Genomic DNA, 27,728 nt, shown 5'->3' on the forward strand with positions numbered 1-27,728 from the left:
AGTCATCGTTGTCTGGTCGAGCAGGCGTTCAGACATTCCTGTGTGCTCCTCACCGAGGGCTCTCCTCCTCTCTCGCAGTGCCACACAAGCCGCCACAGAAAGGACATTAACTTTGATCTTGTTCTCAATATCAAAGTTGTACTTTAGGATCGTTTGATTTAAAATCTTGTTAATTGTCAGTGGATTCCTTGTTTAACAGACTATACCTTAAGATGCCATCTGTGGGAGGAGAGTCTTGCTGTTGGCTCAGTCGAAAGCAACTGGATTGGAATAGCTCCAGTGCTGTAAAAAAGCAGTGAGTTGGCCAACTGCTAATTTAAAAAATGAGAGACCAAAATAGGCATCTTAATGCACTGTTCTGTCTTCATTAGAACTGTCAGTGATGAGGCTTTTAGTTTTCTTTACAATGACAGTATACGCTTTGCTCTAGGCAATGCGTTTAAACCTTGATTCAGTACAGTAGCTAGACATGTGCTCATCTTTGTGTATGAAGGGTTTAATTGACTTAGGGATTTTTCCCATGCTCTTACATACCTTTGCTGGTTTGAGGCCTTTGAGTGTTTTCACAAGCACTGAAATCACTCTTAAGATTTTAGTGAAAGCTTTTTTGAATATCCTGCTTTCCAGGATTCTTTCCATTTGCATAAATGTTGTCTAGTACACCTGGACCTAGAGGTCCAAGAATCCACTTTGAGCGTCTTTGTTGTCTCAGTAAATTTTGGATCATCTGATCTGGAGTGCTGATCGTGCTACCTTTGATTTAACATAAGCTATGTTAAGCCTACATCAACAGGCAGATGTAGCTGCCTTTCCTATGGTGGCACTTTGTAGGTCATGAGATTTGTCATTGTTTTGAAAAAAAATTTTAAAAAATTGCATTTTGTGAGGTGAGTATGATGTTAAGGTTAATCACGTGTTGTCATCCACTCATGCTGCTTTTGCCACAAAATCAGAGGTGTTTTCATGTAGGTGACTATTTAATTTAGTTTCCACTTTGATACAGCAGCAAAGACTCCGTCCGCCTCGGCCACCGCCTCCAAAGATACAGCGTTCATCTAGGCCCGTGAGTAGTTGGTAGTTTTGTTTCACTGCCACAGCTTAACACTGCCTGAATTACGCTCCTCGTAGCATTACTAAACCTTGGTAGTTTGGATTGACAAACTTTGCAAAGAAGCAATGTGTGAATTATGCTCTTAAACTCCCTTCTTCTCTGCTGCGGCACAGCCCTGGGACCTGCATTTATTCTGCTTTTCTTTGACGAGTTCTGCAACTTTCAGTCAGTTCTGCAGGTAACTGATGCTGCTGTTGCAACATTTGTTTTTACTTTTGCGGTGATTTCTTAAACAAAAAGTCTTGCTAGGCTAGCGTAAGTTTTTAGCCAGTGAGCTTTTGAAGACTTGCACTAAACTCAAATATGAAAGGAAGCAGAGGTCTGAAGAGGAAGTGTTTATTCTCTGCAAGTTACGCTTTAAATTAATTTGGGACGCTTAATTTTTCTCCATGGAATAGATGAGTGAATACACATGAAGAAAGCGAAGTCTGTATTATTACATAGAACATTAGTACCACATTATGGATGATATACATATGTATTTTATGTTCATTTAAAATGCAAGCTGGGACTCTATGTAATTACATAGTATAAAAAATGTAGGCACAGCATGTTGGCTGGAGGAAGTGACTCTTCCATAGAACAACTACGCAGAAATAATTCTCAGTGCAATACCTGTACTGTATTAGGCAGGGATACCTTATCTCAGCAGTTTTTCATTCAAAACACTAACTGTAGGACAATTGTAATAAATTAAGTATGCCAGATGGCTTTAAAACTGGAAATTGTGCTGGATCTGCACCAGTGATTTTTTTTTTTTTTTTTCAGTAGTACAGGAAAGTGGTATCAGTTTAGAAGGGGTGTTGTTTTTTGCAACGGCCTTGGAAGATACTTATTTTTATTCAGGGCTTTTCCTTTATCAATATAATTCCCCCAAAGGGAAAATACATCTTACTCCTTGCTTCCTTATACATACATGTATGTGCATAAGAAAGAGAGAGATGCAAGTTTTCAAATCTAATCTTGCTAAAACTTGTTAAAAACGTGTTTGGGATGAGCAGGCAACTGGTTAACAAGTGCACTTGGGTGTGTGATAACTTTTGGTCTGTGGTGCATGTTCTTATGTTACATTTCAATAGCATGTATTTCTTTTCCTCCCTCTTTTTAACTCTGGGTGTTTAGTTTAACAGAGTCATTTTTATGGATTCCTGCACTGCAGATTTCTGTTTTCTCTGTTTAGAAGGTAGCATTGACTATGCTTATATGTGTTCTTTTAAATGTAATTGATATGGGAGACTCTCCCAGATACATTACACTAAGAACAAACTTTCCATGGTACTAAGGGGTTCCCCTTGTGCTTCACAGCCCTCTTGTTTTGTGTTTGGCAGGTGTATGAGGGCATGTTGTGATTCCTCTGTACAAAAGTTGCTAAACAGTGTTGTTCAGATTGAGTAATTTATTGCATCAAAGTCTTGCTAAGACTGTTTAATCTCCCAGCTGTAGTGCATTAATAGTCCTCACTATAATGTGTTCGTGTCAACTGTCTTTGCTCCCAATGTGATTGATAAAAGGTTGGAAATGTAATAATAAAAGCTCCTGTTGCATTCATCTAGCTGTGTCAATAAGTGGAACAGAAATGCTTCATTCATCAAGAGGAAATTCAAGATAAATGTAAATGATTATAATCACTCCCAAAAATATGCTTGTACCAAATATACATCAATTTGTTGCTGTTCAGAACTGTTATTTGGCTTTTAATAGTTGAAACACATTTTAGTGTGTGTAAATAATACTTTGTGCAGGCTGTTTTTTCCCTCTCTTAGTCTTGGCATATATTAGAGGTGGGTATCGGTAAGTCATTTATCCTAGACTTTTACAGCAAGCACTGAAAGAGGAGACCGGGTCTCTCTGCTCTTCCAACCAAGTCCACATAATACCAGAATTCCTGAGAAATATGTACTGTTTTCAGGATATATCTTTTATGAGGAGGAATCCATGGGCACTAGTCCTTGCAATACGAGTCATTACTAATAATAAAACCAAAAACACAGACCGAAGAGAGGTTAAGGAAGCAGAACAGATATGTTCTTTACATTCTGCTGTTTTGGAAATGAATTGTGGTGGTATTATGAAAGAGAGAGGGTTGTTGCTTATAATTAATAGAAGTCTGTTTGGATTAATAGTGGCCGTTTGGAAACTTCATTCAATTAGAAAAAGTTAAAATATAATAATTATGCATAAAGTTGATGGGGACAGTAATAAGCACATTTAACCCTTCTGTACTGGATGTTTACCTTTCTTCCTTTGGCTGTGTGCTCATGTAATTGGATTTCTTTCATACTTTTGCATTTGGTAAGCATTTAACCTTGTCTATTTGGCTACATAAGGCTCAAAATCCAGCACGGAATTGGCTTGATTCCTGGCTTTTCCCTGCAGTCTCCCATGAACAATGCTCTAAATCCTACTTAGCATGTCACCCTGCACTTTACTGGTTTGGTGGCCCCCTGGAGCCATCCAAAACTCTCATCTTTCTCCCTCATCACCATCGCTCCCCCAGGGTACCACCCAAAAGGTGAAAGTGTTCACAGCATGATGACAAGCCAGCTTTACACATCATCTTCCAGCTCAGATTTAATTAAACAGGTTTCTTTCTTCCTCTCTTACTCTCTTTCTCCTTCTCGCTCTCTTCTCCCCCCAGTTCCTCTTGCTTCTCTCCCCCCTCTCTTGCACGCACTCGCTCTCTCTTGCTCTCTCTTTCTGTTTTATCAACCCTAATGAAGCAGTATTCTTCATCGATCCTGCTGATTGCCAGCCCATTCCTTTTGTTTGTTGGCACCGAGCCATTCAGCCGCACTCTGACAGCTCAGCTCGTCTAATTAGCTCTGTTGTTCTTTTCCCCATGTTTCACCACGTTGCAAGTTCAGTTGAAGTTGCCACAAACTTAATCCTTCCATTCCTGCCATAAATTCACATTCTTAAGCCGTCTTTATTGTAGAGAGGAGCAGCCTTGTGTGGGGACTGATCTTCAAGACCTTAACATCTGACCTTTTTATAAGCCCTTTTTCCTAAGAAATAGTGGCAATACATCTCTGGCTTTCTTCATCATATCTGCTGTACACCATTTTGTTTGAAATGAAAATTCAATACAATAATCCTGCTACTGTCTTCTGCATACTGTTGTGTAGTGCAGAAGCACTACACACAATTTGGTGGCTTTTTCCTGGCAAGGAAATTTGAGGTTTATGTGCCTGGGGGCGGGGGGAAGCGCACGCCTAGAAACACCCCACCCCCAACAAATAATAATTTTAAAAAAAAAACCAACAACAACCCCAAAAAGCAAACACTTGCAGAGGTGGGGGGAAATCTGCATCTGTTCTGTCATTGCAAATAAATTCATTAGTCATCCCAAGGTTGTAGGCTTAGGTTGTAGGCCTTTACAAATTCCTTTATTTTGTGGCTATTAAGGGAACACGAGCTCAGGCAGGTCAGAAGTTGAGCTGTATTCCTAACTTTATTTGATGGCTTTGGGGATTTCTGTTGAAACCAGCATTCAGCTAAGCCAACGGATCAGACTCCATTTCAGGTAAGGTAGTACTTTCTTAATAAAAAATGGAAAGCTTGTTTGTACAGCCTGACCATGATGCTGCAAATGTTCATTCCCACGTTTGACTCAGAGATAAGTTCATCAACAGGATTACTCACCAGTATAGGGAGGCACATGCATAAACTTTGCCTATATAGTGATCATGTGTGCTTATTCCTTTCTGTTAAGTAAGGCTTGTTTGGTTGTAGCGTTAATGCAAGTAAATTAAGCTTGATTTCTGAACATTAGAAGGTGATGGATATCTTATTTAAGATTGGATTGGCAGCAACATCATCTTCCACAGAAAACCTGTGGATTTTATTACAGACAACAAAAGATACGCTAACATTAGTGGTGATAACGATAATATGTCTGGCAAGGGTCTCTGTTCAGCTGCTGAAAGGAAGCAAATGAAGAATGAGCAGTGTTTTTCAGGTTACAAATTTTTCAGTGCTCCCTTACACAGAAGTCTTCACTTGAGAAGCTGCGTTCCTGTGAACAAGAGGACAAAAGGATCATGATGTCAGAGCTGAACTCCACTTTCCAACACAATGTACAGCAACACACAGGATTTTCCAACTCTATCAACTAACTGTATAAGGGGAAGCTTACATTTAGGGAATCTTTTATCAGAAATTTAGCCTGTACCAAACCGGACAGTGGAACAAATTTTCATTGCTTCGCTAACAGTCAGTGACAAGCATATACGTTTAATTTGCTATTCAAAAACCTGTGGAGTTTTTGTCTTTAAACAAGCCGTGGGTCCCTGTAGTTTGTGTTCATACTTTATATTCATTGGTACTGTTATATTCATTTGTAACGTTGTTATGGCACAAAAAATAAAGATGCTAAAAAGCAATTCTGAATGGAAGATACCTTTAAGATGACGGTGGTTATGCATATTTTGTTATTTATGTCTGTTGTTTGATCAGCTTGAAGTATTTGATGAAATGTCTTCTATGTGTGTGCATGTAATAGGTTCGCCCGCCAAGACCTCATGTTGTTAAGAGACCCAAGAGCAATATTGCTGTGGAAGGACGAAGGACTTCTGTTTCTAGTCCAGAACAGTAAGTACTTTGCTGCTCTGCTTCTCTCTAGTTGCATCGTTGTCAACAAACAGCACGTTCAGAACTGGAACTAGCCAAAGGGGAAATTTAAAAATACTACAGTAATTTTTTAACTAACAAAAAATTTGGTTTTTAATTTTTGGAGCATTTTAGAGGAAGCATGAAAAAGCGAGAAACCTAAGTTTACTATTGGCAAATTCTGTTTTGCCAAGTTAGACGTAATCTGATCAGCCTGTGAAGAGAAAGTTTTCAAGTTTTGGAGGGTTGTTAATTTCTTTGTTGTTTTGGTTTGGTTTGTTTTGAATGATGCTTTAAATGAAATTGTTAGCCACATCCCTGCAAATCCACTGTTCATGCCAGGCTTTACCTGGAAGATAGAGAATTGTTTGTTTTATAGTGATGGCAGTAAGGGTTGTGTCTCATGCTTGTTAGTCCATTAACAGAAGGTCTGTAATGAGCTCTGTAGTGAAGGCTTGTAGAGATTAACTGTCTTGCATAGTACTAGCAAATTTACCATCTCTTTAGATTTGACTATGAAGTAAACAGGGGTAATGTTCCAAATAAGTTGTACTGCTGTAGCCTACTGCTCGTGTATAAAATGTGTTGGTTTCCAACATCTCTCTTGTTCATATGAACAGGATATTCTGTTACCTTGGAGAGATTTTTTTCAATTTAATGAATATCACATATTAAAGTACTTTTTACAAAGACGACGATACTGTGTATTGTTGCAGATATTCTTAATGCATTGCCATAGTTGAGTTAAACAATAGGCCATCGAGTGAAAACCTAAAAAGAGAATGGATATATTGAACCTTACCAACATAGCCCAAAAGACATTATTGTGTGTGGCAAATATATTTGTGTAGGCTACGTCAATCTGCATTTTGGATTTAAAATTACTTGGATTCTCCAGAGTGCAGCTACTTCAACTGTTCAGAAGTACAAAAGATTGAATAGCAGTAAGTTCTGTTTGGATACAGAGGGTGGTAAGAGCTGCACTTCTTCAGGGTCTGAATAAGCAGATTGCCTCTTCTCAGTTCAGAATTTGGGAAGCTTAAGAACTGTGTTTCACCTGGGGTGGTTGATCTTAGAAGAAAGTGTTGTGAAAAATGTGGCTAGAGTAGGGACAGACCTGCTTGGCACACGAGAAGAAACAACTGAGCAGTGACGTAAGAACAACAGAGCCAGTATGCATTTTCCAAGTCACATGGCAAGATTAAACTGGTATTCCCTGCACGTGAAGCATCTTTGATGCTGCCCTTGAACAGGGAGTGGAGTCGCATTTCCCAAATGCCCAGTGTTGTGGCAGAGCAGCCCTAGCATGGGAAGTCACTGGAACTGCTCACAGACTGCAAGCAAGTACGAGATGGTTGCAGTGATCTAACCTGTCACAGAGATTTCCTTGTCATTCATCTCTACCTGCAGCACAAACTTATTCTTACGTCATGGCCACTTCACGTTATTTGTTTATATCCCAGCCTGTGGTTGCTTTATTGTCAGTAAAGTGAAATGCTTTAGCTGATGCCCAAGATTACAGGATACTTGTTGTATCTGAAGATACTAAAATCCCATAAAAAGAAAAATAGTTGGTTTCTTTAAATGCACCCTTTCCCAACATGTGTACCGCTGCCCTCTTACCACTGGTTTTGAGGGAAAAAGAGGTGGAGGTTGAGTTTCCCCTGGCCCCCAAACTTAGGTGCGTGCTTAGCTTTTTCCCAGCCACTTTTGGATGGGGAGATATTCTGGGTTTTAGCTAAAATGAATGGTCACTTTTAAATTCTGCAGGATGATTTATCCATTTTATAGTGGAAGTTGGTTGCCCTCTTGTGGAGCAGACAGCAGATCCTGCAAAAGGGCTTGTGCTGTCACAGGGGGTAGCTGTCCCTGCACAAAGATTATAGGGATTTTTAAAATAAAAGTTTTTTCTTAATATTTAATATGGTGACTCGCTGCACATAGGTGAAGGATAATTGAGTCAATTTACCATTATTTGTTTTTCATATGAAGGATTATGCATCTTTGGATTCAAAAGCTGCTTGACGTTCCAGTGTGGCTTACTGCTAATGTGTATTTTCAATTCCTGCCAGCATCAGAATAGAAATAAACATGAATTATAAACATTTATACTAATGCTAGTAATATATTAACAAGTATTATTTTACCTGATTTTAATTTATTGCTGTTAATTTTAGTGAGTCTTTACAATTCAGCTGCTTTCACAGAGTAAACTACGAAAACTTTTTTGTGAAAACGATTGACAATAATCTACAAAAGATAATGAAGATGCTTCGTAGCTGTAAACTGACTTATTTTTCTTCATGATCATTTTACCGATAGATTTTTCCATCTTTTAAATGTGGAAGAAAACCAGGTAATGTCCCTAATACCACTGACACTTGCTGTATGGCACCAATTGTGGGCTCTTCCTGATGTTTCACAGCTTCCATAGTTTATCCAGTTCAAATGCAGTATCACAGCAGGAACTGATGTGTTTTCATTCTTTCCTGTCGTCATCTTCAGGTAGCAAAACAAACTCTGACATAACTACTTTCAGACAGTTAATTGTAGAATACTGCACTCCACCAGATCTCCTGTGAGGTGTCTGGTTAGTGAGTTTTAATAAAAACCAAGTTGGGGCAGGGGAGGAGACAGGACACAGACACACAGCATGGAGCAACGATGACACTGACACTACAATTGTGATTTCGGAAGTACAAGTGGAGGAAATACCTCACCTTGTACTTAACTAAAGCTCAAATAAATGGCTTACCTAAGGAAATAACTTCAGGTGAATGCCTTTGAAATAGGTAATGACTCAGTAATCCTGACCTTTTTCCTTACTAGTTATCTCAAAATGACATTTTGAATAAAGGAAAAGTATTTTTTAAAATAGTAATTAAAGATAGGATTTTCATGACATTTTTCACAAACTTCCTTTTTTCTGTTCCGGTAAGAAATAATCTTCCTACGTTGTTCTGAAATGAAAAACTAAAGCCAAGTGTTGTCTCTTTAAAAATTTTGCATTGTTTTCTCTCTCGTGGATAATTCTAAAAGAATGAAAACACCACAATGTATATTTTCACTTAGGTTACTTGGTAACATTGGAGTATCCTTACTGCAGATCAGAGGAGATTCCATGAATGCAGCAGCAGTGCTGAGATGGTGCTTTTCTTAAATTAAACTTAGACAAAATATTTAGGTTAATTGCCCTGGTTCCAAAACTCATTATTAGCCAGTTACTTCTCTCAGGTGCTCGTGTGGGGGATGTTTGTGAGCAGGAGCTTCTGTTCAATGGGAAGTTTCTTTCTATATTTAAAACTAACCCTAACTTTCAGGTCTTGAATGACTATGTGAAGGCTTCAGAGGCATTTCCCAGGATATCTGACTCATGAGCTCAGACTGTGACTTTGGCCGCCTCCTTCCTGCTGGTGGCGACAGGGTCCTCAGGGTGCCAGTAGCACCACCTGAGCCTGACACCCAGCGCACTCATTTCACAGGGCTGCGTCTCTTCCATTTGTAACATGGCATGACGTCTCTGAAAAGTAAACCATTCCGTAGGCATCCTTTCAGTTGTTACAAATTTCCTAATATCATAAGAAATGCATTAGCAAATGTATCTTCAGTTACATGAGTTAATTTTTTTAATGTGTGTAAAAGAAAAACATTGATTTGGGGGTATATGTGCTCATTTTCTAATCAGTCTTCAGTTAAAACACAGGAGGGCAGGAGTAGTGACTTCAAAGGACGCTCAAGATTATTGCTAATGTCTGTTGTTAAACCATCATATTTAAAAGAGCTGGTGGAAGAACTAGTGTTTTCCCCATCAAAATTTTCAGTGATTTTTTTTTTTCTATTTCAATAGAAAGTTTATTTTTTAAAAAAATTTTATCAATAATTCAAGGTTTGCAATGTTTATGATTCTTAAAAATTTTCATTAAATCTAAAATGTATAATTAAAAAAAAAACTTTTTTAGTTATAAGGTAACAGGAAGAATTTGTAGATGAGAGCTCAGAAAATGCTGGATTACCACCTGGGGCAATCCTAGACACGTGGGACCTGCCTCCTTAAACACAAATTAGTTGTTCGCAGAAATAAGATGTTGCACTTTTAATAGATAGGCAGTTTTTTGAGAGCTCTCTTTTACACCACAGCAAGATTTCCTATTAAATGTAGAATAGGCTTCCAGAGTGCTCTAGGATCTGTCTTCTGTAAGTACTGACTAGCTGGCTTCCAGGGCATGCAGAGTGGGAGGAAATTAAAATAGGAAATCAGAGGGTCAGGCTCACAATTAACAGCATGTCAAAAGGCTCTTGGGCTGGCTAAACCCGTGTCAGTGCTGCAGCAGTTCATTATGGCTTTCCAGAAGTCGTGTAGGACTTAGTATGAGAAGCTAATGGCTTTCCCTTATATCATATGAATGAAAATAGGCTGCAGTGCAATAGTGGGTTATTACACTGAATTTAGCATGAAGTCAGCATGATGACTGTGTTAAATGATACAGGCTCATAAAGCACATTAAATTTCAGTTGTTGTAACCAGGCTCTCAGAGCTCTGCCACACAGGATTTGTGTATGGTAAAGATTTTCCATGGCATCACTGCGAGCTAGGGTCTCTGCTTAGGAAGAAAGCAAACCCAGCAAGTACATATACAAACAGGGATGGCTGGAATCAGAAAGAAAATACTGCAGGCTGTAGCAGACTGTACTCGCTGTGTACGCTTTGGTTCCTCTACTTGGGGAAATTTGGTGTAGAGGAAGCTGGAATCAATGAAGGTGCTGCCAAAAAAGCAGATGCCCAGCAAAGGGGCAGCAAACAGGAAAGAAACGTCTGGAGAGCAGTCGGGTGTTGTTGTCAAACAAGAGCCGTGGCACAAGGCAGGCAGGGCTGCCCCCTGGGAACCCTGGCTCCTGGCTCTCCTACCTGTCCAGTATGAAGGTTTACAAGAAACTTTAATTTTGGGGCCTATTTCTTCTGTCTGCTTTGGAGTGAACCTACCAAATGTATGCAGCTTGCCTTTGTAAAGAGATACAGTATCTGCGGGGAAATTGGTGATTAGGTCCTTAGTAGGAGTAATAGTACAAAAATGTGAAACAACTTTGCATCTAGATCTGTTAGAGCAGGCAGAGGTGTCATCCAGCTCGTTCCTGCTTCAAATTATTTGTTAATATTTCCAACTCTCTAGAAAAATTGTTAAAAGTTCATAAAAAAAAGTGAAACTTTAAAAATCAAATAGATATTTTAAGATTTTTGTTAGCTCACACTTGGGTGTACTGAGTATTCAGAATATGCAGGAAGGAATTCCAGTGATAGGTCTGTGCTTTGTTCAGATTGAATAGTTACTAGGTAATCCCCTCAGTCCCAAGTCTCCTATTTCATACTGGCAAGAAAAAGCCCATGCATTCAAATCCCTCATTCTCTTAATTTTACTGTCTAAGAGGGATAAATTCCTTAATTCCCTAGAGCTACTGTATAGCTATTCTTTAAAAAATACATTAATAAAAGAAAAAACCTCCCTCAGATTTGGGAAGCCCTTTTTTAGGAGAATAATGACAAGAAGTGCATACTACCCCTTTGTACCATAAGCTCTATAATCAGGAAAAAGCAACACAGTTAATAAAATACACAAATTTAATTTTCTCATAACTGCAATATCTTTTAAAATTATTACAGAATTCTCCTTATTAATTCCCATATCCTGTACTCACATTTTCTGTATATATTTCTTCTATCTCAAGTACATTTAGGTGTCAATTAAATTTGAAATATCTACATTTGTCAGCATTTCATTTTTGGCCAGTGTGATGTGCTGCTGATTTGTCCATGCATCCTGACACATGAAAAAAGCTCCCGAGATGCAGATCTTCCTCATTAAAAAAGAACCCCATACTATCATAATGGTACGCAGAGCCATGGAGCGCATCCCCAGCTTTATTGCACTGTGTTTCTGACATGATATTTAAAAAGGAACAGCCACGGCTGTCAGTACTGTCATATGCTAGTGCTAACCGAAGACATGTTAAACTAAACATTAGAAAGAGATCAGCAAGTCATCTGCATGGTAACTCAGCTAAGAGATTAGGTAGGCAGGAGCTGGTGCAGTCATGTGGAGATGATGAGGGTTGTAGCTGTGACGGACACATCCTTTTTTCCCTCTAAGACTGCAGCAGTGCCTGCCTTGTAGCCGGGCTTGCTGTGACCTGCCTTTTCAGAGACAGCTCTTTGTGTATGAAATTCTAGCAAGTGGTGGGTGGCAGACTGCAGGAGAGTTGCCGAATTGGGTTAATGAGGGAATAGGCACTTTTTTTGGATTCTACTGCCTCAAGCTAATAAAAAATTTAGACATGGACAATTTTAGATTGTTCATCCCTGATCTTGGACCAAAATCTCTTATAGAGCACGCCAACAGTGAAACTTAAGTGCTTTCTTCCTTCTAATTATGAGATCCCACTTTCATTTAAGGAGTCTTGCAACAGCAACAAACCGGTGCATATTAACTGGCTATATATTTACTCTTACTTGCACTGAGCTGCTCTGAAGTGCAATTGATGATCTAGCCAACAAGATCCTATCTTATTTCTTCATAGTTTGTGCCCAGTTTATTTAAAATGTGCACACAGACATGATACATTTGAATTTAGCATAGTCTGGATGCAAACAAAAGGTGTCAGAGGCAGTGCTTTAAGGGCAACTGCACGAATCCATTTATTATATGCACTTACCAAACATTGAGTGCATCGGCAAGATATGTGGAAATTCAGCATCGCTCTTGATTTCTGGAAGTGATTTTAGATTTTCTGGAATCATGTTAAATGGTAGTTTACTCTCTTAAGACAAAAAGATGTGTATATAAATTCAAAAATGAAATATTTTTAAAGTATCTTTGATTTCTGATTTATTTTAGGTGGAGACTTTTGTTAATGTAAATTGAAATTTTTGGATAATAGTCATTTTCTTAAAAAAAAAAAAAGAAAAAAAGAAAGTTAAAAAAAAAAGTCATAGCAGTTTTTTCCCAATGCAGCGGCATCACCTCACTTTCCCTGGATGCCTATTATAGCAGGAGAGAGGAAAAGAACAGCCATGCAACAGCTTTAATTGGAGTACCACAGACTATGATTTAACACTATCAGCTGCACCCACTGCCACCACTGTTTTAGACTTTTTATTAATTAGCTCTGACCTGATTGTGAATAAACATTTATTCACAGCAGCAGCTCAGGCCCTCATCAGCTGTCAGTTGCAGTGTCCGATTTCTCTTTTTCTGACCTAATCTTTTAGACTGATTTTTGTAACTTTACTATATAGTTGTTTAGTAATTGAGACAAAAGAACTAAAAGAGTGAAGGCAGATTATGAATTCAAGTGCCACTAGCAGTAGTTTGTTAGTACATCTATACTATAAAGGTAACAAATCAAATTCTTTCTCTTTCTATCCATGCTTTTGGTCCTGTTCCGATTTCAGCATAACCTTGATTTACCTATAACATACATAGTGGTGTGATACATTTGCATTGCCAGATGATGTCCACAGGGTTGGCACTAATCCTTTGTCCCATGTGATGAGCCTGATTCTGCTTGCACTGAAATAACAAATTTTATTCTGGAGCTCAGTAGTAGCAAAATTAGGCTCCCCATCTCAATTTGTATTGCTTTGTGTCATTCACGATGTATGTTTTGATTCACTACCATAAGTAGGATTTTATCAGTGATACGTGGTTGATAAAATGAAGATGTTTGGGAAGAGACCTCATTCGAGTGACTAGAGACAATGTTTGCTTTTATGATCCTAGTGATTTCTTTTCCGTTGTTCTAGTGATGGGGGGGGAAGAAGAGAGACCTGTAAATGATGCTCTCTAGCAACATCCATCAGTGTTCATCAGCCTGTGGTTTGGTCCATAAGACATGTAAAGGTGGTTTATAATGCCGTTGAAAAGAGGTTTTCTTGGGTTTTTTTCATTTCCATTCATACACACTTAGATATGCCAGAATGCAAGTGAATGGGGAGAATAAGTAGCTGTTTAAAATTGAGTATATGTTTTATTGTAAGTGCATATAATTTTGGTGGCTCTACACACTGTTGTCCTTGAGTTTTAGTAGATTGAAGAGCACTGGGCTGTAGTGTAGAGGCCTCTGATTAGTGATGCTAAATCTGGATGTGTTTTTATTGCTTTCACTTAGTTGTGAAGCATTTGTCTTAATATTTAATTTGTGAGAATATATTTTCTATAAGCTCTTTTCCCATCCAGAGCTTCAGTGTTTCAGAGGTTAATGAACAGTCGCCCTTGCTTCATACTGTACTAAAGATTAGGATATTTTAACATTAGAAATGAGGCAATATTTGCTATTAATTTCCTCATACTCTTCAACCTCATCGTTCCAATGTCTTGCTGCTTAAGTATCCTGCTCCTGTCCTCTTTCCTATTCCGCTAAAGCTCATAGTGCATTTAATTGTTTAAAGCAGTGATAGCCACTCCTGAATTTGCTCCAGTGTTAACAGTGAATCTCAGAAGCTTCTACTTTATGCAGAAAAGAGTAATTTACTGGGGTTTTGGTTAAACTGAAGCAACTGATAGCTACAATAAATAATAGAAAAAAAATCATAAATTCAGCAAGCTTTTAAATATTTTTCTTTTATCCCCCAACCAGTGTATGTTTACCCAGACCTATAGAGGCATGCACAACTCCTTGTGCATTTACTAAAAATTTAGGGATTGTTTTCATTAGGTACAAGAGCAAATCCTGGAGATCTGACCTCTGTGTATAGAATAAAGATGACTAATATGTTCTTGCCAAAGTCTGGTGAAATGTTTTTGGTGAGGAGGAGGGTGTTTGGGTTTTTTGTTGTTGTTGGGTGGGGTTTTGCGTTTTTTTGGGGGGAGGTTGTTTTTAATTGCAGCTAAAGTGTGTTTCCAGAGGCACTTCTGATTTTAAGAAGTTTGCATCTGAAAGGATTTTTGTTCCAGGCCGCTGCTAATGAATTCATAGATTGATAGTTGCCATCCTGTGCTGCAAGAGAAATTAGCTTGCGTCCCTTTTCTGCCAGACTTTGAAAGTCGTTAACCATTGAGGAAAGAAACATATGCATCTTACTTGACAAACTGCATTTCATAGAAATCCTTGGACAGCTTTGGTTTTATTGTAGTGTGAAGCAATTTCAGATCTCAAAACCAGATACAAGTAGGAATTGTTACCCGCAAGTCAGCCCCTTCATATATCAGACTGTCAGTCTAAATATCTGTAAAGCAGAGAGGTAGATCTAATGTTTGTTTGCTTGTGGTCAGAGCTCAGAGAAGCTGAGCAGCAAAGATGTATTTCTAAAGAACAAAAAGTTGCTCAACTCCCTAGAAAATTTAGTGGGGAAAAGATGGGTTTCTGTATTGGCTACTTTTGCAATATGGGTGTGATTGCAGGCCTTTGTACCCTTCCCAACTGGGTGGCACCCTAGACGTTTTTAGAAGAGTTGTATTTTCTGCCTGAAAAGTAGAGCTCAACATTTACCTGCAGAGCTCTTTGTGGTGGCAGTCAGTCATGTTCAGAAATGATTTAGAGCCTACGAATCACTTGGTTTCTTTCTCCTCTGGAGCTTTGAATGTGACAACTTGATAACTTCCTTTTCTCTTCCTGTTTCCCTCAGCCTTGTAAAGCCAATGCGACACTATACGGTCTTCCTCTCTGAGGACTCTTCTGATGATGAATTTCAGCAGGAAGAGGATCCTGTCTCTGGCTTCTCTGAAAACTTTTTCTTCTCTGCTCCTTTTGAATGGTCTATCCTTTATTCTTTCATTGTATTAATTCAGACTTCGAACAGTGGGGTTTGCATTGGTCAGGGTGCCTGCTCCTATACTTGGAATTTTGGAAATGCTCCTGTAGTCTGTACAGCGCTTGATGAATGTTCAGCATTTCTCCTGCTTGTTTGTTTTGATATTTAGCGGCATGCAAAAGCATACTCCTGCATGAAACGCTCTGCAGCAATGCCCAGCTTACGGTTTTACATCGACTGGAGCTCTGTGGGATGTAACCCTTCTACTTGCCCTTTGTTCCAATGTGCTGCTTGTGTTGCTGTCCAAACCTTCTGCAGTTCTTCCTTGTGCAGTGCTGGCTGTGCTTTTGGGATTTTCCTGTGAGCCTTATTTCAGTGCAGTTATCACCTTTTTCTAGTTTCGGTTGCTTGATCCCATCCTCTCTGTTCTGTCAAGTACCACATCCTTAGTGTCTACAGGGAGTTGCCATGAAGGTGTCTTCCGAGGATGTTGAGTACAACCTGACGTAAAATTCTACAAGGAACAGCATACAGCTTGTTGGGTTTACTCCCTGTGTTATTTGTGTCTCAACTTTTTAATTTGTGAATTGCTGTAAATTCCCAAACCTCTGCAACTTAGTCTTGCCTAGTTTTGAAACATGGTGCTGAGCAGCTTGGCCCTATCACAGCTACCAGTCCGCAAGACCTCTGTGTTTACTGCAGGCTGCAGGATGCTGCCACCCGCCCAGGGTACCCGCGTTAGGGGAAGGAGTGTTGCTGTCACCTCCTGTGTACCTGGCCAGTCTTCCCCAGGCCCAAATGTATCTTTTGGAGATGAGAGTAAGGGGGAGGGAGGCACACCCAGAGTCAGCTGTACTAAATCCCTTACCACATGTTGGAACATACCAACCCCCAAGGGCAGTCTTGAGCTATGGCCTCACTGAACGTCATCCAGAGGATTTGTTCTTTCCTAATCTCACCTGCTTGAGGATTTCTAGGGGGAGAAAGGGAGATAAATTGCACAGAATTATGCTCATTCTTTTAACAAATGCAGTTACGGGCTTGACCAGAACCTGTAGGAAGAGATGCCAGGGTACTGGGAGCTGTTGCTTCAGAAATGTGCGTGGTGCCAGGTTCGGGCAGTTCTGGGTGCTGGGAAATGCATGCCCAGTCACATCTGAGCACCTGGAGCTGGCCGGATGCAGTGGCATTGGACTGGGCTGGAGAAAGAGGCTGCCGGTTTGATAGTGGAGTCTCCAGTTGCTAAAACCCATGGTGTGATGCAGAAGACGAGTTCAGAGACTGACAGGGAAGGGCCAAGACTGCAGGCAGTTGGGCATGGGGAGACAGGCAGGTGGGTTCAGATGCAAAGGGCCAGAAAATTGTTCCCACACTCTTGTGTTCGGGGCGGAGGTGGCCAGCGTGCTAGAATGGTTTGTTTGCAGAATATTCCTCAGGGCTTTTTTTGCAGTATGATCTAGTGCTTAGCATTTGAGCATATATTTTGAGAGACTAAAGATATGACCAAGATGTGCAACATCACCCTCTTCCTAAGGACATGTACCATCAGCTGTCTGTCTTGTATTATTACATTCTTGTGTTGCTAGCTGAATGCCTGCTATTTATGTGTTGATGAGTGAAGTGAGATGGGCTGTTTATAAATTTGCATGATATAGATGTATTATAATAAAATATGGAAAGAGGAGGAGGGTTCTTCCATAGTATCTGTTTTTGCAGGTCTCACAAATATTTTCTTTTAATTGAAACCTTGTTTAAATACCACAGTAAAACTGGCTGCCCATCAAATGCCAATCACCACAGATATGTATGGCACTTCTTGTTATTAATTGGATGCACATTATGCTGCTGTTCTCTGTACACAGAACCAATATGCAAATCTGCTGGTGTTCATTTTTTTGCTGAGGTATGTGCAAGAAAAGCATCCTGCTAACTCGGCCTCGGCTGTAAATGTAAAATAGGTGTCTCCATAATGGATTGTGTTGTTTCTTGATAAGATGACACCAATGTAATCATTGGAACTCTGCACAGCGTTCCCAATTATTGCAGGAAAACACTGAATTATGTTCTGTGCTGAGTTAGCTTGAAGCAAGAGAATGTAAGTGCCTGCAAAACACAGGGCACTTGGCAGTGCACTCGCTCTGACTTCTTGGTACAAGGACTGAGTGCGGTGGCAATGGTCTGCCCGAGGGGCAGGGCCAGACTGTCAAAACAGAGAGCTAGCATCCAGCTACTACTGCTCTGAGCAAGTTCTCTCATCAGCCTATCTGTAACTATGTGATCGCAGCTTTCCTCTGAGTGCTTCCCACTCACGTCTTTTCCCTTTCTGAAAAGTCATCTTGGTATGTCCTCCTGCCCTTGGTCACTTTGCTCACACACCTGCTGTTCAGAGGGCACTGTAAGCTGTATTTTGCCACCCAAAAGCTTTTTGTAAAGCCATCCAGCTCCTTAGTAAATACTTGTTAAAAAAAAATAATTAAAGACAGTCATTTGCAACATGATTTTTCTTTCTCTCCTAGGCCTCAGCCATACCGGGCCCTGAAAGAGTCTGACAGTGCTGATGGGGAAGAGGCGGTCAGTCCAGAAAAATCAAAAGAGCCTCTGCCTCCCAGCCCTCTGCTCTCAAGCAAGTCCACAGAAATCAACCTCCTTGAAGACATTTTCCCTAACTTAGAAGTAGAAACGCAACCTCAGCCTCTCAGCCAAGCTAAGAGCCTAGAAGACCTGCGGACTCCCAAAGAAGAGGGAGATCAGCGATGCACATTTGATTACCAGGTTGCGACAGGGTTCCATGTACACTGGGGGTTTTGCACAGAACTCAGGCTGCCTGTCTTCGTTATTCTCTGAGGAACATTTTCATGTTGTTGGGTAGATACATCCATTTTCCAGCCATTTGTTCATGCGTTTCAAAGTTCATTTCTGAATTAAGAAATTATTGGAATGGGACTCAGTGGAAAAAGTTACTGTCTTATAACTAAAACTACAGCCTTTACTTCTAAAGGAGGACATATTTGCCCTATTCCTCAGAATCTGTTTTGTCCTTTGGCTATCATACACAGTTTTCTTTGAAGCTGATGCTCAGCAGTGAGAATAATACCTGGGAATTTTCAGGTCCCCTCCAAACTGCATGTTTTTTAAATGATGTTCATTTACTCTGGCCATTTTGGTCTAGGCATCATTTGAACAGTCTAGATTGCTCTGCGTTGTGAGGAGATCAGCAAAAGTTAGCTTTTTTTATGCTTTCTTGCAGAGAATGGATCTTGGTGTGTCTGAGAACAACAGGATTGTGCCAACCATGAAGCTGTCTCACCCTTACAACAAGCTGTGGAGTATGGGTCAGGATGACATGGCTATTCCTACCAAGTATTCCCAAAGCTCACCGGAAAGGCCCTTGACTGCGCTTGGTAACACATGGAGACCCCGGAGCAAAGACAGCATTCTGGCTCCAGCAGAAAAGGACGAACGAAATCCTGCCATGCAAGGGAACATCACCATTCCTAGGCCGCAGGGAAGAAAGACTCCTGAACTGGGAATAGTGCCGCCACCACCAGCGCCCAGGGCTTCCAAGCATCAGACTCCAGCTGGGCCAACAGAAATTCTCACCACTCACGCTACAGGACATAGCCATTTGGTTTCAGATCTTATGCCAGAGCCGTTTGGAGTTGGTAGTGTGTCCTTAGACCCTGAAATCCAGCAGTCTGTAAATTATTCCTCTCATCCATCTCAGCTTTTGTCCAGTGCTACCAGCACTGCTGAGATGCTCCAGCCTGTCAAAGTGAAGACAGATAATACAGGTAACGAAAGCGACTACCTTCTTAATCTCCTGGATCCATTGAAAACAGCCAGCTGGCAAAGCAGTGGCCCACAGCAAGGTCCCCGCAGCCTGCAAAGCTCAGCCACTCCACCTTCCGCAGCTAGCTTTGTCTCGGTGGCAAGTGATTTTGTGTCTCCTCCAGCTGCACCGTTTGTTCAGCCACTTGGTTACCCTTCCCCAGCACCACCGCATTTTTTACAGCCATCTCCTAACCCTTTTACACAAACGGTGCCAGGAGCCCTGTCAGTGTCTCTCATGACACCCCCAAGGGGCTCTTTCGCCCCCTCTCTAGGTCATGCTTATAGCTCTAGCTTCATAACACCTAATTCTAGCTTCTACCCACCACAAAGACCTCAGCCAAACATTTCAACACTATCCATGCCAAACTTATTCAGCCAGGCTCCAGCTGTGTCACCAGCTGGGTCCTTATTGCTGCAGAGTCACAGCCCTTCTCCAACAAGCTCCCTGCAGCCAGCATGTTTAAGTGGTCCTTCTAAAACCAGAACATTACAGGTGGGCCAGTCCAGCTCAAAGGTAGATCCCAAACAAACGCTAACGCTCCTGTCTAATGAACCCCCTTTGATCCCTTCCAGGCCAGCTAAGGGCTTAGAGTCAGTGTTACTGTCCTCAAAATCTGAGGAGACAAAAGATCCATTTGAAGATTTGTTAAAAAAGACAAAGCAAGATGTGTCATCCACACCAGGTAAGGTTGAACAGCTCAGAAAACGATGGGAAACCTTTGAGTAACGCTTGTGATGGCCTTTTGATGTCCCTTTGGAATTGACAGAGGGGTTTTTTGGTTTTTTTTGAGCCAGCATAAAACCAAGCATTTCTTTTATGGAAGGCTGAGCCAGGATAGCTGCAGGACCATCACCGTGCTGCAATTCACACATGAGTGCTTTTTTCCCAGAGTTAGGAGTCCCCCGTTGTCCTCATCCTTCACTCTCCACCACTGAAAACGCCTGTGGCTCTTGCATTGACCAAAGCATAAAGGTAGTTGGGGTTTGGGTTTGGTTTGGTTTGGTTTGTCACACGCAGCACTACTGATGCAGAAGTTACTCCTTCCCTAATATTTCCAGTCCTTAGCACCGCCGGGAGCATAGCACGGCGCATTGTACTGGTTTTCCCGCCTGTGGGAATGGTGGTCAGTTTTTCTTGTATTATACATACAGCTACATCATGTTTTGCTTTCACGTGTAAAATGCAGCAAACAAACCTGGACTTGTGGGTGGCACTGAATTACACTCTGAGTTAGTCCTGTCTTGAACTACAGACATTCATTTAGGTTGCACTCTGGGCTGAGCTTTTGTTGCAGGTTTTTGATTTCCTCCCCCGTACACTGACACTGAGAGGTGATAGGGACCTCTGGTGCAGAACTGTCATAATTCCTTCTTGCAACAAAACTGTAGCACAGGGCAGTTGCTCAGGGCTTGGTCCTGCATCTCTTTTGGGAAACTGGAAACACCAGCAATTGATTTTCTTATTTTTTGCTTTTGTTTATTTGTTTTTGTTAAATACATCAGAAAATAGAGGCCATAAAGAGTATCCTAGTTCTTATATATGTGTGTTAATATTATATATAAATACTATAGATGGCAGTATCTGAATGGGATGTAACAATATCTTACTTCATTATTAAAAACAAAAAAAAAGAAAAAAAAGAGGTCTAAAAGTTGCCAGCTCCTGAGTTCAGATGAAATGCCAGCATGCTGGGACAATGACCCGGGTGCAGATAGACCCAGCAGCAGCACTCGGCTCTGCGGGCAGAGGCCAGGCTCAGTGGAGCTGAGGAAGTGTTGTGACGCTGGGAGGCCACTGTGTGACAGCTGCCTGTCCCTGCTGGGCAGCAGAAGGGCTGACTGCTGCTGTGGTGCACCGGGATTTCATCCTGGGCGCCTTCAGCCTGGCTGAAACCCACAGTCTTTCTCCCACTGTTGGCGAGAACCCTTTGCAGGTAGAACAGGACGTTAGCTGGACCGTGACGTGGACTGCCGGGTCACGCAGTACAAAATGCAATGGAAAGGTTCAAGGGTACGTTCAGTCTGGTTTTCTAAGACACTTATCTGTGGCAATAGTAGTCTCAAGAAATTTCATCTTAATCTTGGCATCCCTTATAAAACCTGCTGTCTTTGCAGTGATCATTTTTGTTTTACTTAAGTGGTGCTTTTTTGATTTTGGGTTGTGTTGTTTGGGGGTTTTTTGTATTTAGGCACAATCTGATGTAAAACATGTTACTCTAGAAGAGGTAATCACATCACCATTAAGCCTTTGATAAAGGAAATCATTTTGGACACATGGGGAAATTCTTGTAAAGCTTTATCTGATTTCCAATGTATCTATTTTATTCATATAATCTGGGAAGTTTTCTTACTCTAGTGTATGAAAATGGCTGTCTATGCGTTTGAGTCTGTGCAATACAAAAGAAAAACACAATATCTGAAATGCCAACAGTTTGGGAAAGACCATAGTATTACATTAATATTACATTTCTGTAAAGTACTGTTACTCTGACAAGCCATTCAGTTCGATTTGTATTTTCTTTTTGTGTTGGAACACAGATGGTTTTAGTATTGCATAGTAAAATATTTAAAGTCTAAGCTAATAGCTCCATTTTATTTTATACAGTTCAGAATATGAACATTATATATAAATTCAGTCTGGAATTTCAGCTCTCCTTTGCTATGAGCTAGATAAAACTTTCTTGACTATGATGGATATGTCCAGGGACCAGAACGTTCTGCGTATGACATGCCATTTGAATTTCACATGCTCTTTTTTACAATTTGTAATGGCACACACTGATTAGATGCTGAGTAGACCGATTACACCTGCTTAACTAAATAGAAAAATGCTCAGGTAATTCTCTGTCACTGCAAATCATCTTGCATTGCTGATTATTTTGCTCTGCCCGTGTTATGGAATATTATATGCAGTTGATTTTTTTTTTTGACAAACAAGCACTCTTGGATTATTTTTAAGTCAGTTTTGAGACACTGAAAAGTACGAACACTTAAGACAAATGGCATTAATCGCCCTTGAAGGCGAGGCTGTACACACCTCTCAGATCCAGGAGTACAAGGCAGCAGCTCCTGGAGCGTGTGACCTTCCTCACTTCTTGAATAGCATTTGCAAGCAAGAGACTGGTTTACGTGCTTCTCATAATAAAGGAATCAAACTATCCCTAGGGCAGGAGTTACATTTTTTTTTTGGTCTTATTTAAACTCAGGAATTTCTAACATGTTTCGTTCCTAGTAGCGCCAGGTGTAAACAAAGTGCTTGTCTGGGAGAGCGAGCTTGGCTGTACACCATTTCTTTTTCTGATGGGGAAGTATTTTTGATGTTTTTACTAATCTAGCATAAGAAGTGTTCCTTTTACTTCGTGTCTGGTATTATTCATCAATGACTTTATATTCAGCTTTGTAAATTTTCCTGTACTCACCATGCTTGTTTGGTACTGCTTTGCTTATTTACTGATGCTTTCTTCCATTAGAAATAATTTTTATTTAAAAAACAAAAACAAACCCACCAACCCTCTTTTAAGTTTCTGATGCTGTACAGATGGTAAAACCATTTTTGTAGTTTGTTCATGCATTGGGTTAGAAATGTTTTAGACACTGCCATTGGAAGCTGTCGCAACACACATGAATGTTGTTGAAGACTGTTCTCTCATTACCTTACATGCACACGTTGATTACGAGAGGTTTGTGATGTCTCTGCACATACTAGGGATCTTTTTCTAACCTGCAGTGACTGGGCTGAGCTGTTTAAATGTCCATCCCCCTGCCCCCCCCTTTTTTATGTGTGTGGGGAAAAAAAAAAAAAAATCTAGCCAGAGATGACATCTGCCCCATTCTCTTTCTGGTTAGGAGGTGGTTAGAGCCTGTCTGTGACAAATGGCTCCTGTACTGCAGGAGAGATTCATATCCCGTTACCCAGCCCCAGGCACCCGCTGAGGCAGTGACAGCCTGAGGAGGGACGTGCGTGTGGTAACGGGAATGTTTCACGCACTGTCCTCAAAAGAGCATGTAGGGAAATGCTAGCTAACTGCTTCCTCACCTCTAGTCTATGCTTACTCTAGTCTACTTGTCTTTTTAACGTGTTTTGTTCCTTGTACACTCACCATGCAGGCTTTATGGTCAAAGAGGTTTTGCTTTTTTTTTTTCTCAACATCAACAGATTAAATTGATTAGCAGTGAACAAGAAGCCTGTTAGTTGTTGCTGCTTACAACATCCAGGTTGGGGGGGAAAAATTATTTATTTATTTATTTTAAAACTTTGCTCCTAACAGTTGGAAGTTAACCACTATTGGTACTTTTAGGCACTGCAGCGTGTTTTGGTTAACTGTCTGTGGTTTCAGGCTCACCTGGTTGTTCTTAGTGCAGCAGTCGCTGTGATGTAGACATCTTGCTGTATGAGGCAGCAGAGTGGACATGCATTGCCTCTGGAGCGGGCTTTATTTCCATGAGATGTGCTGCTCTCTGGGTATAAGCTTTTATTCCACTGCACACGGACACCTCCAGTTCCCAGAGATCAGTGTAGCCATTTGAATTACATTCAAGTCACTTGTGCCCATATTCTAATCTCCTTCCCATCTGCTGCTCCGATTCACCACTAAACTCTGTCCCTGTGACAGCGCTCCTGCCAGGAAAGGGCACCCAGCTCCTTGGGCAGCTCAGCGACCTGGTAAAGACTGAGACAGCTGGCTCCAGCTTTCTCCCTTCTGCTGGAGATGGCTGGCTCCTGTTCCTCTGGAAGAGGATTTCTGCTGCTGCAGAATCCAGTGGCTGTCAGGTACTTCCTGGCTCAGTCTGATCGTTGCATCTTTGCTCATTAAAGGGATTCATGGTAAAATGTAGCAGCGCATGCTTCAGTACAGGTGAGCAGAAAATGCAACAGGTCTCCACAGCCCCTTCTGTGTTCCCACAACACATCTTCACTGGCTGCTGTGCAGATCTGCTTCCCTCAGGCCTATGCTTAGAGCTGGGGTGTGTGACAAATGTAAATAACCAGAAAATTAATAACACTTTAACCGTAAAAGAGGCACTGAGGTGCGCAGCTGTGCAAACTTTGTGTTACAGACCAAAATCAGCCATCTAGGTGCCAAGTTACTCCAGAAAAAAAACCCAATCACAACTCAAGGTAACTAGGTCTATTTTTAACCAAATTTTATTGTAAATTTCTTTTGAAGGACATTCTAATTTTTTACAAATTATAAAATTTACAATTACAAAAGAAATCAGGATCATTAACTACAGCAAATCCAGTTCTGTGAAAAAATATATTCAAAAATTAAATATCAAAAGAAAGTTAAGTTCATTATTAAAAAAAAACAACAAAACTTTCATAAATTATTTTGCAGAAATGCTCAAGACACTGACAAAAATATTTTAACACTTTTGCTCATACTGGCTTTGGGTGCTTGAAATAAAAACATCTGCTCTGCTAATCCTGTATAGTGACGGAGCAGGAGCCTTCCTCCCGCCTGCCCAGAACAGCAGGGGATGCAGACAGACTCGCTGCTTGCAATGTGCTGGGTTTTCGATGCCTTTACTCTTGGGGAGTTTGTAGCTTCGGGTTGCGTTTCAGGATATTTCTGTAGCTCAGTCATAGTCAGTTCTTATAACACAATACTGGGTTTCTTCCCAAAATAATACAGGCTGGAGTAACACTGGTTCATTTAGATCCTGTTGCTGCCGTCATTTTTCTACACTTTAAACACAAAAAATGGAGCAGAGCTACAAAGTAAATGTACACGCCTCTCCTGGCAGCACCCTGGAGGTTCATCAGGTCTGAGTATCCAGAAAGAGCGTATCCTGAGCCTGCTGTCGGTTTACTGCAGGTCACTATGGGACGAAGGAGAGCACACCTACCTATGCACTGACGTAGAGGCCGGGCCATGGGGCTCTGCCCCAGAGCAGCCCACTGCTGCTGCCCCAGGCTCCACCAGTCCGTCCTCACCAGGAGATGAGCCCACCCTCAGACAGGGGCCTGCTCAGCCCAAGGGTGAATTTCTGTTTCTGCAGACACAGGACCCAGCTCGGCATGTGGGGCCTGCCCTTCCAGCCCTACTCTCCCAGAAAAGCTGCCGGCTTCGTTTGCTTATTCTCCTCTCACACAAATGCTGCTGAGCAAAACTGTACTCCCCTTTTCCCTACGGTGTGCAGTTTGACTAATTCCAGCGCAGCAAGGTGACTGGGCTGTATAACTGCCTGTATTCTGAAAGTGTGTTACACCTTTCTAAATAGCATCTGGAAAATAGACAGAGCAAATCATTCATATTAAAAGTAATAGCAGTGTTATTACTAATAAATAAATAAAAGCGATAGCAAGCTCCTTGAACTGAAGTTAGGTCATTTCTTTCTTTATCAATACTATGTCCGAGTCCTTTCCAAACCATGGCCGGGGGAAACACCACTTGCTCTTTCAGCTTTTCCCCAGTATTAGAGGAACATGCTCTTACACACAAAATAGTAATTGTCTTGTTGCCCAGTGGTTTGGTTTTTTTTCTATTTTCCAAAATTTTCATTCTTCATCTTACAGCAGCAGTTGCACATGTGCAGAAGACCTGTTCTTAAGTGGACAGACCTGATCAGTAGTTTTGTACTCTTCCCTTTGCTTAGAATTACAGAGAAATTTACAGCTACAGTGTAAAAAAAAAAAAAAAAAATTAAGAGCAAAACAGAATAGTATTTTCTTCTGGTGCCTATTAGCTATTGTGGGCAGATTCACACCTTGCTGATTAATAGTATTTTGGAGATTTAAAAGCAGACACTGTTTTATAAAATATTTCTCATTGATAGTTGTAGTAATTATCTTGAAATGGTAATAATTTTAGCCCTTACATGGCCTGCTCTGCTGCGGTTTCTTTTTACAGGCTCTGCCACGTTATGCTAAAGAAGAAATAGCACACAACAGCTAAAACAGTAATGAAGGAGAGGTAAAGCCACAAAATAAATATCCTTTGTAGGGCAATGTAGAAGATGAATGCTGTGTCTCACTACAACACAACCCCTGGTTTTGTGTTAAAGGTCACTATATTAGTTAACTGAATTCCACCCTTCTGTATTGACAAGCCCAAACCTGTCTGTCCCGTGTGGTTTGGGGGGGGGGATGATGTGTCGTGAAATATCTCTGTCTCCCCTCCTCACACGAGCACGTACCTCTTGCTGTTCAAACATTAAATCTCTTACTAAGGCCCAGTCTGTGGTCACGCTGCTGAGTGCCACTCCAGGGGGGTGCAGCCACTGCAGCCAGGAGCAGATGCGGAAAACCAGCCAGCCTGCTAACATCCACCTTGTTGCAAAATCTGATCAGTCACTGGTTTTCCTACATACAAACATCCTCCTTTCAACAAAGCTAATACTGTAACTGGTAACTCAGTCTCAGGAAGGCACTTAAAATATTCCTATGGTTTAGTCTAGTCGTAGGAAAAGATGTAGTAGAAGTATCTAATATAGCAGAGTGGTACTTACATGATTCTATGATTCTTTTCTGGTAAGGTAATGGTAACTGGCCTAGTTAGGGAAGGACAGCAGCAGCTCTAGGACGTATCTCCCATCAGTCAGTCACCTGTCTTAGCTTTGCAGAGGAGGCACAGGCACCTTTTTTTTGAAACCACCACATCATTCACATTATTTCTTAATACAGTGATTTAATTCCCATTAATTAGACCAGCCTCACTTATTTGCATGGTGCCTTTTATGTTGATTGCATGGCCTTGACAGTTACTACAGCTTTGAGCCCTGGCATGACTGAGGGAGCGGCAGAGGCACAAAGCTGAGCCCTGCACAGCTGGCCAGTGGTGACCCGCAGCACTATGGTGTGCTCCCTCCCTCTGCTGCCACGGGTGCTGCCTCTGCTCCACTGGCCTGTCCAGAGCTTTTTTTTCCTCTGAGGCTTCACTGTTCTCGCTGGCAGACCACATGTATACAAATCTTTTCTGGGATGAGCTGCAATAACCAAGCTCGGTCAAGCAGTTTAATCTTCCTGCCAAGTAACAGCAGGCAGTTGCCTGTAGCCTATGAAGTAGCTTAAAGCAGTACAGACCTGTCCTAAAAAAAAAACAAAAAAAAAACCACATCTCAAGACCTAAGACAGAGACACTGCAGCAGTTCCGTGACTGTTAAAGGATGACAGGGCAGCTATTGTGTGATCCCAGTTCTTATATCAGTCTCTCAGTTGGTGGCATCTTGATTACGTTCCACATTTCCACTCGAGCCCCATCTTTTTCTTGACGGCTTGGGCTGTATGTTCCCTGAGTTGCTCTCCTCCTCTTCATCGCAATCGCTGTGGCTGCAACAACTGCAAGGAGAAGGGCAGCCCCTGCAGCCCCGACTGCTCCCACAACGGAGGAGTTGCTAAGATGTGCCCACACCGGCTGCTGTGGTAGAACAGGGTGTTACTCAGAGCTTCCACATGGACAGTGCTGCATTTCACATCCCTCATCCCTGTCCCCA

General features: G+C 41.2%; 2 protein-coding genes across 15 annotated transcripts in view; one reads left to right on the top strand and one right to left on the bottom strand.

Annotated features, from left to right (window-relative positions):
• Window positions 1–22,708, top strand: part of DENND1A (DENN domain containing 1A) — a 213,603-nt gene extending 190,895 nt beyond the window's left edge. For 3 of the 14 annotated variants that reach the window (XM_054848877.1, XM_054848880.1, XM_054848884.1), the window contains 5 exons: window positions 1,004–1,063; window positions 5,613–5,701; window positions 15,336–15,464; window positions 17,978–18,233; window positions 18,709–22,708. In XM_054848877.1, the coding sequence (XP_054704852.1) occupies window positions 1,004–1,063; window positions 5,613–5,701; window positions 15,336–15,464; window positions 17,978–18,233; window positions 18,709–20,019 (1,845 nt within the window). In that variant the 3' untranslated portion in view covers window positions 20,020–22,708. Of the gene's footprint in view, window positions 1–1,003; window positions 1,064–1,224; window positions 5,542–5,612; window positions 5,702–8,041; window positions 8,076–13,514; window positions 13,580–15,335; window positions 15,465–17,977; window positions 18,327–18,708 lie in introns of those variants that run through there. The other 11 variants (XM_054848878.1, XM_054848885.1, XM_054848881.1 and 8 more) reach the window with 11 other exon arrangements.
• Window positions 22,709–24,422: 1,714 nt separating this feature from the next.
• Window positions 24,423–27,728, bottom strand: part of CRB2 (crumbs cell polarity complex component 2) — a 73,766-nt gene continuing 70,460 nt past the window's right edge. The window contains exon 13 of the mRNA XM_054848863.1: window positions 24,423–27,652. Within this exon, the coding sequence (XP_054704838.1) occupies window positions 27,434–27,652 (219 nt within the window). The 3' untranslated portion in view covers window positions 24,423–27,433. The remainder of the gene's footprint in view (window positions 27,653–27,728) is intronic.

The sequence above is a fragment of the Grus americana genome, chromosome 20, assembly GCF_028858705.1.
Source record: "Grus americana isolate bGruAme1 chromosome 20, bGruAme1.mat, whole genome shotgun sequence".
Lineage (NCBI taxonomy): Eukaryota > Metazoa > Chordata > Aves > Gruiformes > Gruidae > Grus > Grus americana.